The sequence below is a fragment of the Marmota monax genome, unplaced genomic scaffold (genome assembly GCF_021218885.2).
Source record: "Marmota monax isolate L192 unplaced genomic scaffold, Marmota_monax_Labrador192_F-V1.1 WCK01_AAM20220418_F8-fsc00020, whole genome shotgun sequence".
Classification (NCBI taxonomy): domain Eukaryota; kingdom Metazoa; phylum Chordata; class Mammalia; order Rodentia; family Sciuridae; genus Marmota; species Marmota monax.
In genome coordinates, this window is record NW_026692912.1 from 18,578,122 (window position 1) to 18,594,180 (window position 16,059).

The 16,059-nt window shown below is 41.1% G+C and overlaps 2 protein-coding genes across 6 annotated transcripts in view; one reads left to right on the forward strand and one right to left on the reverse strand.

The window, feature by feature from the left end:
* Mapkap1 (MAPK associated protein 1) overlaps positions 1–16,059 on the reverse strand; it is a 232,650-nt gene that overhangs the window by 128,093 nt on the left and 88,498 nt on the right. The gene's annotated exons all lie outside the window — the stretch shown is intronic.
* On the forward strand, positions 3,447–5,459 carry LOC124097111 (transcription factor E2F4). Its single transcript, XM_046451280.2, has one exon. It carries the CDS (start codon positions 3,483–3,485, stop codon positions 4,701–4,703), a length of 1,221 nt encoding a protein of 406 aa, XP_046307236.1. The 5' UTR covers positions 3,447–3,482; the 3' UTR covers positions 4,704–5,459.

The window sequence follows — 16,059 nt, forward strand, 5'->3', positions numbered from 1 at the left end:
ATCAAGTATTTTGACCCTGTCATGCAGGCAAAGGGTTAGATAGAATCAGGGCAGTGGCAATCTTTCTGAACAGGGTTTATGGCTCTCAGACCCTCGCCCCTTTTCAGACCCGTATCAGCTGCTTGCACCTGCTTGTCCTTTTTGTTTACTCCTCTTCCTCCTGAAGAACCAGAGCTGAGGGTCCACAGGGATCACAATCTACAGACAGGGAGACTCAAAGAGATGACAAACATGAAATAAGGCCAGGCTGACAGCACACTCCTGTAATTCCAGCTACTGGGGAAGCCAGGACAGGACACAAGGTCTAGACCAGCTTTGGCAACTTAGCAAGACCCTGACTCAAAATTAAAAGGGTTGAGGTGTGTAGGTTGGCTTTAGAGCACCCACAGGTTCAATCCCCAGTACCATCAAGAAAAGAAAGGAGAAACAAAATCTGCTTCATAAGTCTCAGTGCTCTAGGAGTGCAGAGTATGATAGGTTAAAAAGGGTTAGCTTTTTAAATCAGACCCATTTTTGTTACTTAAGCTTATTATGTTGTCACAGGAGGCAAAAATGGATGCCATGGGAACCTTAAAAACAATTCAATTATTAATAATAATAACTGGCATTTATTTAAAGCTAAAGCTAATTTAAGTAAATTCTGCTGTGTATGTGCCTGTTACCTCATTTAATTCTCACCATCACTCCAAGAAAAAAGGTTCTACCATTACATCACCCTTATGACAAATGAGAAAACTAAGGCTTTTGAGGCTACAGACACCTTCTCCATGTCCCAGAGCTACAGCAGAAGAGCCAGGACTCAGCCTTGGGCCAATATGTCTCCAGAGCCGCTAGTTAAAACATCAACGCCTCTTCCTCTATAGTTATTCCAAATGCAGTCAATTCCTACTCTCCTGGGCTTGAATGCCATCTCCTCTTCCCTCTTCTTTCTCACAAACACACTAGAAACTCTGCTTAGAGCAGCCTCCTGTAGAAGAATCTAGATGCTGCTCCTGGACAACTGTTAGGGGATCGAGACTCCCAGAACCATGTAATTCCACTGCTACAGGGCAGCAGTCGTTTATGGAGCAGATTTTGTCTGCTCTCCTAAGTCTCAATGCTCTAGGAGTGCAGAGGAGTATGCTAGGACAGTTCCCACGGATCCCTTTATCCTCCTTAGTTTATAATAAAAAGGTAAGTGTGGAGAAAACTATCAGAATAAATATGGTAGATACTTATTAAATAAATTAAGCACTTTATCTTTTTAATCTTCTAATCCCATCTTGAGGCACTGATGATGGGAAAAAGTGCCTTGCACAAACACTGAAATTATATATATATTTTTTTAATAAAGGGCCTCTTCTGAAAAAGCTCAAGGTGGTGGCAGTTAGCTCAATCTAATAGTCCCTGTGTAGCAATATTTAGAGGGAATCATCTAAAACATAAAACAATCCATCAACATAATAGAAAGTAATTAACTTATAAAAAAATAAGGTGACCAAAGGATTAAAAGTATTCATCATACATCAAGGCAAGCAATATTCCAAAGACCTAACATCGAACTATTAAAAAGCAACAAGCAATAAACAAAGATCAAGTCACACTGCTTACTGCATGGCAATTTCCCCAATACAAGGCTGGGGAAATGGACGCATAATTACAGCACAAGGAAAGGGACAAAACAGAGCAGGGGAACTGCTTCCTCTTCAATGTTCTCAGTCACCTATGCATTCAACAAACACCTGCTGAACCACAGGGCAGACCAGACCCTCACCAAACTCTAAAGATCTACAGTACAATGCGATCAAAACCTTAAAGAGAAAGTACAGAGCCAGGCATGCTGATGCACACCTATAATCCCAGCGGCCTGGGAGGCTGAGGCCGGAGGATCACGAGTTCAAAGCCAGCCTCAGCAAAGCAAGACTCTAAGCAACTCAATCAGACCCTGTCTCTAAAATAAAATACAAAATAGGTCTGGGGATGTGGAAGGGAAAAGTACAAGCTGTCATGAGGGCCCAGAAGCAATCACACTAAAGGGGGATGGCAAAGGCCTCTTGAGATAGAAAAAATTACCCTTCCATCCACAGAACTTTTGGCCCATGGAAAAGACACTTACTGTATTTACCTGCCAGACCAACACCCCGAAGTGTGAACAGGAGTTCCTCCTGAAACATGAGATTATGGGCGATTTTAATTTTCTGCTTTATATTTTTCTGTATTTTCTATAATGAACATGTATTGCTTTTACAATTAGAAGCAAAATAGTAAATATTATAATACAAAGAAAAAGGGAAAGAAGAAGGACAATAGTATCATTCAAGGCTTCAGAGCTTCAGTTTTGAGAAAACCCGGTTCAATGTTGAAAATGAAGCCTATGTTAAGGCATCAAGCAAACACTCATTAAGGACATACTATGTGGGCAGGGGATGTAGCTCAGTGGAAGGGCACTTGCCTGGTACGCACAAAGCCTTGGGTTCAATCCCCAGTACCACCAAAAAAAAGAATAAAAATGTTTTTTATGTGCCAGGTGCTTTGACAGGCTACTGGAAATCATAAGTTGAAACTATAACTCAGATACCTTCCTATGACAGATTAATAATTTTTTAAAGAAAAATTTAAAGTAATAAAATCACAATCAGCTGACAAATTTGAAATTTATCACCACTTTCAAGAGCGGCCCCCAAGCAAGGGAAAGCCCCCAATGCTGGTTTGGTCTAAAAAGAAACGTACTTCCTCAGCACAAGTCCAACTCATGAAGACCAACCAGCTACAGAGTTCTGACCCCACCACCTCTCCATAACTTGATGGCTTTGCAAAGGCAGCCAGAATCATTCAACATGTCCAAGACCAGCGTTTCCCCTCAGCTTCCTCTTATTCTGTTGTCTGTTCTCAGATAAGGCTTCCATCAGCTACTCTGTCACCCAACCTAGGACCCCTAAATCCTCCTTTTGTCTCACCCTCAATATCCAAATGCCCCTGAAATGACTCTCAAATCTTTCTTCTTCCCATTCTCACCACAACTGCCCCAGTTCAGGCCTCATCATCTCTAAGCCAGACCACTGCAGCAGTCTCTCACGACTATCTCTTTATCTCTAAATCCCTCCTCTCTTCAAACCTTTATCTCCTTATTGCCGACAATGTGATTTTTCTCAAATCACACACCATGCCAGTCAGAAATATCTGACAGCTCCCTAGCTCCCCGGTGCTAGCGCTCTGACTCCTCAGCATGGCAGCCTTCACCATCTGGTCCCAGGATATCACTGCTGAAGTGGATTGACCAACAGTGCAGCGCTCAGGCCTGGGGTCAGCTAGGTCCAGGTGTGAATTCTGGAATCACTTCCTTAGCTGCTAGACCTTAGACTGAACCTCTCCCAATCTCCATTTTCTTGGAAAAGCAAACAAAATGTATATAAAATACCTGGCACACAATCACTGATCAAGAAACATAGGTCGGGCGGCGGCGCCGGCCTGGCCTGGCTGAGGGGAGGCGGCGGGCGGGCGCGATGGCGGAGGCCGGGCCACAGGCGCCGCCGCCCCCGGGCACTCCAAGCCGGCATGAGAAGAGCCTGGGACTTCTCACCACGAAGTTCGTGTCACTTCTGCAGGAGGCCAAGGACGGCGTGCTTGACCTCAAGCTGGCAGCTGACACCTTAGCTGTGCGCCAGAAGCGGCGGATTTATGACATTACCAACGTGTTGGAAGGTATTGGGCTGATCGAGAAAAAATCCAAGAACAGCATCCAGTGGAAGGGTGTGGGGCCTGGCTGCAACACTCGAGAGATTGCCGACAAGCTAATTGAGCTCAAGGCAGAAATTGAGGAGCTGCAGCAGCGGGAGCAAGAACTTGACCAGCACAAGGTGTGGGTGCAACAAAGCATCCGGAATGTCACAGAGGACGTGCAGAACAGCTGCTTGGCCTACGTGACTCATGAGGACATCTGCAGATGCTTTGCTGGAGACACCCTCCTGGCCATCCGTGCCCCATCAGGCACCAGCCTAGAGGTGCCCATCCCAGAGGGTCTCAATGGGCAGAAGAAGTACCAGATTCACCTGAAGAGTATGAGTGGCCCCATTGAAGTGCTGCTTGTGAATAAAGAGGCATTGAGTTCGCCACCTGTGGCTGTGCCTGTGCCACCACCTGAGGATCTGCTTCAGAGCCCACCTGCTATTCCTACCCCTCCACCTCTGCCCAAGCCTACCTTAGCTCAGCCCCAGGAAACTTCACGTCCAAGTAGTCCCCAGCTTACCACTCCCATCCATGTTCCTGGCAACACAGAAGTCCCAGGGGTAACGGGTCCAGCAGCTGAAATCACAGTGAGTGGTGGCTCTGGAACTGACAGCAAGGACAATGGTGAGCTCGGCTCACTCCCTCTAGGCCCAACAGCACTGGACACCCGGCCATTGCAGTCTTCTGCCCTGCTGGACAGCAGTAGTAGTAGCAGCAGCAGCACTAGCAGTTCATCCGGACCCAACCCTTCTACCTCCTTTGACCCCATCAAGGTGGAACCGACAGGTGTTTTGGAACTCCCCAAAGAGCTGTCAGAAATCTTTGACCCGACACGAGAGTGTATGAGCTCAGAGCTGCTGGAGGAGCTGATGTCCTCAGAAGTGTTTGCCCCCCTACTTCGTCTCTCTCCACCCCCTGGAGACCACGATTACATCTACAACCTGGACGAGAGTGAAGGTGTCTGTGATCTCTTTGACGTGCCTGTTCTCAACCTCTGACAGGGATATACGCCGAATGGCTGGAACCCAGACTGTCTGAGTTGGGGGCTGCCTGGGGACTTTCCCCCCACCCTGCCCTTAAAAGGCTTGAGAGCCACAGACTCCTGGCTTCCCCAGCTTTCCCACACTGCAGTTCTGGCCACACCTCTTGCACTGGCGCTTGTACTGTGCTAGTAGAGCAAGGGAAAGGGGCTCAGCCCTCTCCATCATGGAGCCAAAGTGTTTGCCTCTTTTCTGGAGCCTCCCCCATCCCAGGCTCAGCTGCTACCCAGTGGCACTGACCTGTCATTGTCCCCATAGGGCACCTTGTCCAGCACACTGCCCTGCTCCTGCCAGCCCCTCTCCCCAAAAAGAGGGAAAGGCAGGATGGAGCTGGGTACTTGCCAGCCAATACTCTAGCTTCCTTAATCACCCACTTACCCCAAGCTTCTCCTGGACCTCTCATGTGCCCCCCACTTCTGCTGGGCCCTGAGCCCTGGGAACCTGCAGGTGGCAGTGCTGGGTGGGGGGTGCTAACAAGAAGGAACTGAGGTCTTTAGCTAGAAATCCCTGCAGGTCAGTCCCTGAGGCCTGATACCCCGTAGCTCCCCTTCATTTCCATTTATTCATTTACCCTCATTTAGAGCCATTTGCAGAGATTTAGAAAGATTTACAGTAACGAATGGATTCCTATATAAAGATTATTTTTATACTTTTTGCAGCAAAAGGAAATTGTAATATTTGTACAGTGTCCAAATAAATAAAGACCATGCCTAAGGCTAAAAAAAAAAAAAAAAGAAACATAGGTCTTCTGTCCTTTAATTTAAATGTCTCCTCTTCCAAGAAGGCTGAAGTTCAAGATGATTCCCATTCTTCGCTCCCCTAGCAATTTGATTCATACAGCCTTACAGTTTTACATTTTTTGTACCTACCCTCACCACGTCCGTCCTTCCCCATGAAGGGAAAAGCTATGCCTCATCCATTTTGTACTCTTCTAGGGCCTAGAACACGGCAGAATTGGGCTTAGTTTGTTGAACTGAAAGAACTCCTCAGAATACCTTTCAAAATGGGCCCATGAACTACCATTTTTCTCCTACCCCAGGTAAACTGGCTGTACCTCTTCTACTTCAGGAATACCTTATATCCCCAGCACCTAAGACAGGGCCTGATATACAGTAATTACTTATACATACGAATGATTAAAATTCACTAACACATTACTTTAAACATACGGAGACACTATCAAGCTACTTTCCCATTGTCAGAAATGGAAGTTGTTAGCAGAGCATGGTGGAACACACCTGTAATCCCAGTGGCTCAGGAGGCTGAGGCAGGAGAATAACAGGTTTGAAGCCAGCCTCAGCAACTTAGATTATAAGCATCCTAGTGAGACCCTATCTCAAAACAGAAAATAAAACAGTCCGTGGATGTGGCTCAGTGGTTAAGCACCCTGCGTTCAATCCCTGGGAAAGGAGGAAGGAAAAGTGGGAGAAAGTGAGGAAAGAAAGAAATGGGAGTTGTTTCCAATAGTCCACTATTACAAATAGTATTCTCACATTCTATATAATGTCTATATACATACTCCCAGAGATATATTGTTGGGACACAGGATATGAGTGCTTTGTAGTTTATGATATATGTTGGTTCAGGTGCACTCTTTTGAAAAGTGTCTTTATGTCAATCATGAGAGATCAGTATTATGAACCACAGGTTATCTAATTAATAACTAGCTCACAAAATGTAAAAACATAAAAATTCAAGTAACTTCTAGCACACAGAATATGTACAGAATTGAAATACACAGAAACTGGACATGATGAGTTAAAACATCACATCTATACCAGATCTTTTTCTATTTGATTCCATCAATTAAAATAACATATAATTGCTGCCTAGTATAAAACTAATTTCAAAATTACACACCTGATAGTTTCAAAATAGAGTAAGCAGGAGGGCAAAAATGTTATTCAGTTTGAAATAATTTTGAATTAAGGACTGTCCATATTGAGCCCTTGCCTAGCATGTATAAGGCCCTGGTTCAACTTCCAACAAGGGATGGGGACACTATCCATATCAAGTGAGTTAGCTGAATTAATGAATTAAGACTGTTGGACAAAGATTCAGTTAGCAGTGCTACTTAACACCAAAGTTTGTCAATAATCAACTGAACATCATATCTCAAAAATATTGCTAAGTATTCAATTTCTGTGTTAAGACAAAGAAACAGAGAAAGAACAGACAGCTTGGCTTTTGCAATTAAAGATATAAAAAGCACGCAGCATTATTCCATTAGTCACAACTGCACAAGCAGATCATTATATGTAACTTTAATGCGGAAATAAAATATATAAGTGTATCCAGATAATGTCATGATGTAAATTGACAAAAGGGTTATTTGTAGCCTTCAAAATATAAAACTCTCTTCAAAGAATGGCTGCAGTCCTGTTCTATCAGTACCTTCCTCCCAACTTCCTCAAGAAGAACAAAGGCTGTGGCTCAGTGGCAGAGCAGTTGCCTCACACATGTGAGAGGCACTGGGTTCACTCCTCAGCACCACACAAAAATATAAATAAACAAAATAAAGATATTGTTTCCATCTATAACTAATTTTATATATATATATATATATATATTTATTTATTTATATTTTATTTCTTTTTAAGGAAGGGCAAAGGCTATGTATTCTACCCACAGCCTGGCAGTTAATAACACAGTATGCAAACTTGGTATAGGAGTCTCAAATGATCACTTCTTTGACAACATATAATGGACTTTATTTGATCAGAAGTAATGTTTTCAAACAAAATCTGACCTAAGCCAGGCTTACCTGGCAATTAAAAATAAAGAGGGTCTACACAAGGAAGAAAAAACTTACACCCTGGTTTTATGGGCTCAGAAAAAGAATTCATTATTTTTACATTCAAAATGATAGCAATGAATATGAACAGATTCTGTATGAAATTCTATGACAAATCCATTCAGAGCTATGGAGTTGGCTTTGTGGTGCTAATCTTAACCCTCAATAAATCTGGGATGCTTAAAGGCTATTAAATTAATATTTCCCTGATCTGGCACCTGTAGTCAAGTTAATTTATCAAAAACATTTCTATAGTTTGTCACTGGACACTATTTTCTGACAAGTTTAAAATAAAATTGACAAAATCTCATTAATTTCCTCTGAATCACCAACCTTGGTTCCATTAAGCTTTTATTATCAAGAACGTCAACTGTCACTCTTTCTTTAACAAGGTCAACTTCCAATCTGGGTACTTCCAGGATCCTTGCCATATTAACAGAAGCTAGAGAAGCAGTACAGTGTGGTTAAGAGCACAAGCTAGAGAGTCAATCAGACCTGAGCTCAGGTCCCCAAAATAACACTTACTGTGTGACCTTGGCCATTTAGTTAAGCTCTCTGAGTCATTATTTCCTCACCTACACAGTGCAGATGGTAGCACTACTTCTTCAAGGGGTTGTAGACGGGATTTGATGAGACTTTTCTTTTCCCTGTGCCTGGCCTACAGTCAATGCTGAGAAAATGTTGGTTGTCTATGATGCTTTCTTTTTTTCTACTTTTATATTCACAGCTTAAAACAACAACAGTTTTATTGCCATTCATAAGACTTTGGAAACCATAAGGATCATCCACTTTAATGCATTTTCAGCAAATGGCTGCCTTACAATCTCTCCCTTCTCCTCCACTACCCAGAGCCCTGCCACGTTCCGAAGCAAACTCTTTGCCTCGGTTTTGGGGCAAACATCTTGACAGCTAAACATGTTTCTTCCTATTGAGCTGCAATTTCCCTGTGGATTTTACTCACTGATCTTAGTCCCAGCACTCTGGAAATGTGAACAGATTTACTTCCCCTTCCACAGCCCCCTGCTTCATATACCTGGAACTCAGAAAAATTCAGTTACTAAGCAGTGCAGAGTGGGCCTACTATAGTCTTTCCAGAACACAGCACAGCACAGCAAATATTCCTCCTGTTTGCTTTCCTTAAGCCAATGACCTTTGTAACTTTTCCTTCCATAAAATCTATGGCAAATGTAAATCAATAATCCAGTCCTGGGAACCAAAATAGGAAAGGAGATTTCTGCACTCAGGAAATATTTTCTCTATTTAAAATAAAATTTTCACATTTTGAGTCTCTGACACTTTTTTTTTTTAAGAAAGAGAGAGAGAATTTTTTTGATTTTTTTTTTAATTTTTTTTTTTTTTTTTGAGTTTTCGGTGGTCACAACATCTTTGTTTGTATGTGGTGCTGAGGATCGAACTCGGGCCGCACGCATGCCAGGCGAGCACGCTACCGCTTGAGCCACATCCCCAGCCCTCTGACACTTTCTTAAACAATAAAACACCTAGCTCTTTTGGTTTCAACAATTCAAGGTATCAAATGAAGTCTGAGAAATACACTCATATAACTCTTTATGTTTCAAGATATCAACTAAGAAACCAGCATTCATGTTCAAATATAGGCAAGCAGTTTCACAAACCATGAGGAGATATGAAAAGGAAAAAAATAAAAATCCCTCCATACTATATCAGGGATAACTATCATTTTCTCAATCTTAAATGCAGAAAATTGTTCCTCATACCATCAGTTTTTACCATCATGGGTTTTAATAAACCAATGATGCCAGGCCCCACACTCTGCAGAATCAATAGGACAGTCTAGACCCTGGCACTGCCAGCTTTGAGCTGTGCAAACACTGGTAAGCCCATAACATCTCTGAAAGTCAATTTCCTCAGCTGTAAATAGAGATAAGACTATCTACTTCAAAAGAATGGCAGGACGGCTGGGGTTGTGGCTCAACAGTAGAGCACTCGCCTAGCACATGCGAGGCCCTGGGTTCAATCCTCAGCAATACATACATACATACATACATACATACATAAAATTAAGGTATTGTGTCCGAGTAAAACTAAAAAATAAATATTTAAAAAATATGGCAGGTAATATAAAGCAAAACTAAATTATGTTCAAATGTTTTGTGGGGCTTAGGGGTATAGCTCAGTGGTGAACTGCATGCTTTAGCATGCATAAGGCCCTGGGTTCCTCCACAGTACCTTCCCTCCCATGAAAAACAGCACTATGAGCTTCAAACTACACAACTGCCAGGTATTTCTTGGTATTGTTACTGAAGCTATTGCTCAGACTGAGCAGATTTGGGTACAAAATATTCTCAAGCATGAAGCTGAGATGCATAGGCAATAAAGGTCTGTTTGTCTTTGTCTCTTTCCCTCTGTCATTGTGAAAGAAGGGCTGTAGTGTTCTCCTTCCATCCAGCCTGAGGAGGGTCACAGCAGGTACCAGAATGTGTTCTCACACAGGTACACTCCAGCCACCTTAAAGCCACTTTGATACCATGAAGTGTCCATTTTGAATTTTCATGGCCGGTGTGGGATTCTTTAGATCATTAATGTTACACAGCACTTTGCATTTAATTATACAAACAATGGCTCCCATAATGATGATGATATCAGGGAAAGGGAATCTGTATGAACTAAGCCCCATCACCTAGAGTAAGTTTAGGAACCTCTTCATTATTAAATTATTTATATAATAAAATCAATATGCTTTAAAAGTAAAAATAGGTTTTTTAAAACCATAAGTAAAAGTTACATGTTTTAAACACTATCAATTATGGTAATATAATGAGTCTTTTTAAGATTTAATATCAACTTTTAAAATTAAAACTCGATGGAGAATGCGTACTTGGCTCCATTACTAGATGATGGGTCTCTGAAGAGGCTACAGTACAGATACTGTCACCTCCTACATCATATGAAAACTGTGGTATAACTCTCCAACTACCGCAAGGACAATTCCAGAGATGAAGTATTTTGAGAATGTAAAATTACAAAAATGTTAAAGGAAATAATCCAGATATATATGCCACGTTTATTTCACATAAAAATAAATAAAGATATTGTGTCCATCTTTATTATTGAGTCTCAGCTGATTAAACATTATAAAATTCTTAAGTGTCAAAAGGCTCCTTAAAATTAGTTTCCTTAATTTAAATAGTTTATAAAATTCTCAAATTTCTCTACAGTAGTAACTACGTGGCTAAATGTTTTATCACTTTAAGACTCAATGTTCCTTAATTGTATAATTCAAAAATTTCACTGAATCATTATTTAGGAAGACATAAAAACCTCTTAAAATTAATCTTTCATGCACATCCAGCTTATCCAAAGTTAGAATTTAATTAGATAGCCCTGGCATAAATGGGCTTACTACTTTATTTGCTCAATCAGCGTATGTCTTTTCAGTAATTATAATTAATTCAAGTCCCTGACGCACCTCCTAGCAAACAATGTAAAAACATCAGACAAAATGGAAATAAATAGCTTTACATTTCTCCAATTACAACATTCACTTTCATCCTCAAAATACACATGTGTAAATAACTGAGATAGGTGTTACTCTGTATGGAAAAAGGCGACACAAAGAACCTACAACTCTGGTGACAGAGAAAGATGCTTATCTACAGCAGAAAATACATTTTTTTCACACTATTAAAAACAATACAAATACAAAAGGCCAACTGAGAGTTTTCATTTGACAGAGTTTGCAAATGTATGTTGAAATATAAACAGCAGCAAGTAAAAGAGAAGCTGAATTATTATTTATCAGGAACAATACTTCCTGTTGGAAACGATCACTTTCAACTATACACGAAATTTACAGTTGAGAAACAGTGCAAAAAGTCTAACCATCCGGTCTTCATCCCACATGCCTCCCAGATAGAATCTAGGGAAAAGGAACAAGTGAGAGAACTTTATTTTTAAAATTGAGGGGACAGCAGGATCCACGGGATAATAAAAACTGTCAGTACAGAGTACTTTAAAAAATAAAGTGCTCTCTGCCTGTCACACTACTCAATTAGGTAATCAGCATAGCAACACAAAAATGAAATGAACCGCCACAGAGCTGACAGTCCTGGTGGGCAGTGAGAGCAAGCAGAGAGTACGTTCTTCTGCATACACCCTTTACATTCCCACCTCAGTTCTCTCTGCCACCGGCAGGTTGCAGCTGCTAATTGCCTTTTTTTTTTAATATATTTTTTTAGTTGTAATGGACACAATATCTTTATTTATTTATTTATTTTTATGTGGTGCTGAGAATCAAACCCAGTGCCTCATCTGTGTGAGGCAAGTGCTCTACCGCTGAGCCCTAGCCCCAGCCCCTGCTGATTGCCATTTATTGGGTACCCACCAGAGTCCAAGTACTTTTCAGACATTATCTCATTTAATACACCCAGAAGTCTTATGAGGACGGCTTATTCCCTCTTAGAGCTGAGGGATGAGCAGTTCATTACACAGACTGCTCCAAACCCATCAGCTGGAGTGGGAGGTGTGTCAGGACTCAAACCCCAGGTCTATTCATCTGTCTGTTCACTCTCTGGGTGAATCCCTAGCCCCAAAGAACTCCTGGGAAAACCTGAGTATTTAGGAAAGACTACCAAGGTTACTGGTTCATGCTATAGCCATGACATCAGAACTGGGGGTCCCATTTGGTGGGCATGGGCATCCTCTGGTTGAGACCCATGGGAAGATCTGCTGCTCCTTTTACAGCCTCGCCTGTCACACTGCACTTGCAGCTTGGCAGTGATCACTGTTATTGGAGAGGGAGACAGAGTCACCTTCCAGGAGTTACCTCTGGTGGGCAGGCAGGGAGCAGAAACTGTTTCAGATTTCCTTGCTGCTGGGCACATAGAGGAACTCAATAAATACTGTTTTCAGTGATAAAAATACAAGTGAACTCGGCTTCTTAAAATATGGGCAGATCCCTCTGATGAGGTTATCAAAAAGGAGAGGTCAAGTACCGACTCACAGCCACAATCTTTACTATTGGATTAAGAGGCTCCTCAGTAATTGTGAGGTATATCTGTTACTAAATCTGGCTACCCAGGTGGCAGTAGCCAAATGTGCTTTGATAATGACAAAGGAGGAAAACAACAATTTGGTCCTCGGAGAGATGGGCAAGCAGCGTATGGTAGGACATCAACATCAAGCTCTGACATAAGCAAAGGGTCTGATGAGACAAAAGGTCCATCTCAGGTTTCGATTCTCTGCAGAAATGGGCAGCACAAGACCTGCTCTCACAGAAACTGACAAGTCACCAGGGCACCAGGGTCTCCAGGGTGTCTCCTCAGCCCTCTGGCATTATTTTCCTCTTGTTTCTCCTAAGTCTTAGTCAGTTTGATCTCCTCTGAGGTTCTAACTAAACCAGACACAGGGAGAGTCGGGATTTTATCTTATTAAAATAGATATGGCTAATTTGTCTTTTCAAATTCATTTTAAATTAAATTGGATTTCCTCGGAAGGCTGCTAGGTCAGTTCCCCTGCTGTGAACACAGGACAAAGGTTAATTGCAAGCCCTTCACCAGCTCCACTGCTCTCCTGGGCAGGCTCTGAGAACCTGCCCCGAGAGGTGGGGAAGGCTTGGGTTTATTGGGCAATAATGCTGCCATTAGAGCCATTTACCATTATGCCAGAAAACACTTTATTTTTTTTAACTAAATAACAAGATATGATTGCAATAACAAGAAAGAAATGTAATAATGTTACCAACTGATAGTTATAAAACACAAAGCCAAAGAAAACAGCTAACCTATTTGCCTTGCTAAAAGGCCCCTAAGATGCAAAAGTGTATACCTTCCTGGAGCAAACTGTTTTCCAGTTTCAATGTAAAATTCCATTAACATTTGCACTTAATTTATCTCATTTAGACTGTCCATGTTTATGAAAATTTAACCCAGTAATTCCCTGTTATACAAAGCAAAACAAAGTATGAATACTTAAATACAATGTAAATAAAACACTTTATCAATTATATTTTTGTATTCTAAATTAGTGACTTCACTTAGCATGTCTGCCTTGCACAGCACCACACTATTTTTCAATTAAAGGTCCAGATGTTTCAAAGGCTCCAGTAGGCAACGGCAGTTATGAGAAATGCTTTATCTGCATTGTAATCATCACCACCACATCAGCTCCAGGCTGCATTAACATACTCATGTTTTATTCCAGCTCCCCTCCTAACAGACCAGGTAATTATGCAACACAGCAGAGAAACACAAGCCTAAGAGCTGGACAATTTCCTTACAAGCATTCACCTGAGCAACACATTTTCATACACAAACAATTTTTCTGGAAAATATTTTATTATATAGTTAACCTCTTTAACAGGAACACAGGCCATTTCAGCAATTTTTTGTTAATAAAGAGTGAATACATAGACATATAAAATTTAGCTTCAAATATTATTTAACATATAAGATGGACTGTGAATACGTTGCTTGTGTATAATGAAAAGAAACCAAAACTTTGTTTAAAAAAAAAAAAAAAAACATCATTTGTTATCACCTAAGCCATTTCTCCTCATTTTTAATACCAGTGTCAACTGTTGAACAAGTCAATTCAATTTTTATTCCTACTATCCAAAAATGACAATTCACCTGAGCTAAGACTGAGCAAGTAGAGCAATTATCCCTGTTCCCATTCGATAGGAAAAAAATACCAGAGCAGAACAAAATACAATCCTGACAGCTGCAACAAAAATGCTATTGCATTTATTATTTAGTTAATTAAATGACTCTTACACACAAATAGAAGAGAATAACCTATGTTACAAGAGATACTACTATGCTTGGTAAACATGGTATAATTTGATGGGAAATTATAGTTCCTCGTTAAGAGAAACTGTAATAAAATTAACTTAATCAAAGAATTTTAATTATTCTATAAAATTATTTATTTTGAAATATTCCAAGAGGAGGTGTCCTAATGAAGAAGTTATTCAAAAGATAAATGCCTTTACAAATATTAAAACCTCAGACAGGTCAAATCCTGGCAGGTTACACTTTAGCGTCTGAAAGCAGACAGCTTCCCATCTTCCTGAAGGAACCTTAGGTGGAACATTTTTAATACATCACCATGTCACTTTTTAATGTGCCCCAATCTATTAACCACATGGCAAACTAACAGGGATTTTTAAAATATGGGCTTTATGGCTTTGTGCTGGTGATTAATTAAATAAATAGCCACCATTTCACAAATCATCCCTCTAATTAGTCTAAAACAGACACTTTGCATTCACTGGTATTACTGCCATCTGAAGCTCACAGAAGGGCAGGAGCAGTGCGGCATGGCTGCATCTCTGCACTTTGGAGCCCATTGTTGTGGGCTCCACGGCTGGCATCCCACCCTGCCACCCAGAGGCTGAGGTGCCATCTTTGCAGGTGCTGCAGTCAGCTGGAATTTGGCTCCAGCTGCTCAGAAAAGATGTTCTCCTTAATTATTCTCCCTCACCCTAAAGGAAACAATGGAACAACAAAGGAATGAAGTGCAACCTCCAGCTGCAAGCAGAAGAGGCTTCACCACACAGCCCATGGAGTGAACAGGGAAGCTGGTTGATTTAGGAATAACTCAAAGCATGCTATTGTTGTTATCCTGAATTCAGATATTAAGCAATTATCCCCAAATTATATTCTTTAAAAGACTCCATTCAAAGACTGAGATGTTCACTCTTTGAAACTGATAGGAATTCAGCTTAACCTGTTTTAGCAGCTTATTTTTACAATATAATTCCTCTGAAAGCAAAGTAAACTGAGAAATAATTTTTAGTGCCAGAAAAAAAAATCAAATGGGAATATATCAAGAACCAAATTTCCTCCAGGAAAGACGTCCTAATCTCTTAAACTTCATTAGATATATTCAGAGGAAGGAAGGAAAGATGGATGGACAGAAGGAACAAAAGAAGGAAGGAAGGAGAGAATGCTAGAGAGGGAGGGAGGGAGAAAAGATGAAAGGAAAAGGAAAATGGGAAAACTAAATAGGGACACCACTCCACACTACACCACAAATTAAAGGAATGTCCTTTTTTCCCATCTTTAAGAACATTCCTTAAGAATGAGAGGACAAAATGGCTCAGAGTGGAAAAGACCTGGACCCTGAAGCAAAATAGGCTCTGAGGGTTTTGTGCCTTTAGCTAAGATATGTAACCCATTTAGCCTCAGTTTCCTCCCATATAAAGGATTCTAGCCCCTATCCTGAAAGTTAAAAGGAACTGAGATTCTGTCCTGGCACATTCCCTGCTCACTGTTTTTGCATGCTCAAAAAACAGTGACAGTGAGAAACTGCATCAGTGAAAACTGGGTTGAAGGCAGTGCCTAGTTTCCTTGCCTTCACAGTTTGAAAGAGCCAGAGAGACCACACAGCCCACACTGCAGACGCTATGCTCCAAATATGATACCATTTTTAGAAGCACAAAGGGTCCATGAACACAGAACAGGACATTATGTTTGTGGAGAAGAAATAATCAAGTTTCTGTAATTGTGTAGAACTGGGGGAGGGTGTTACTGAAACTCT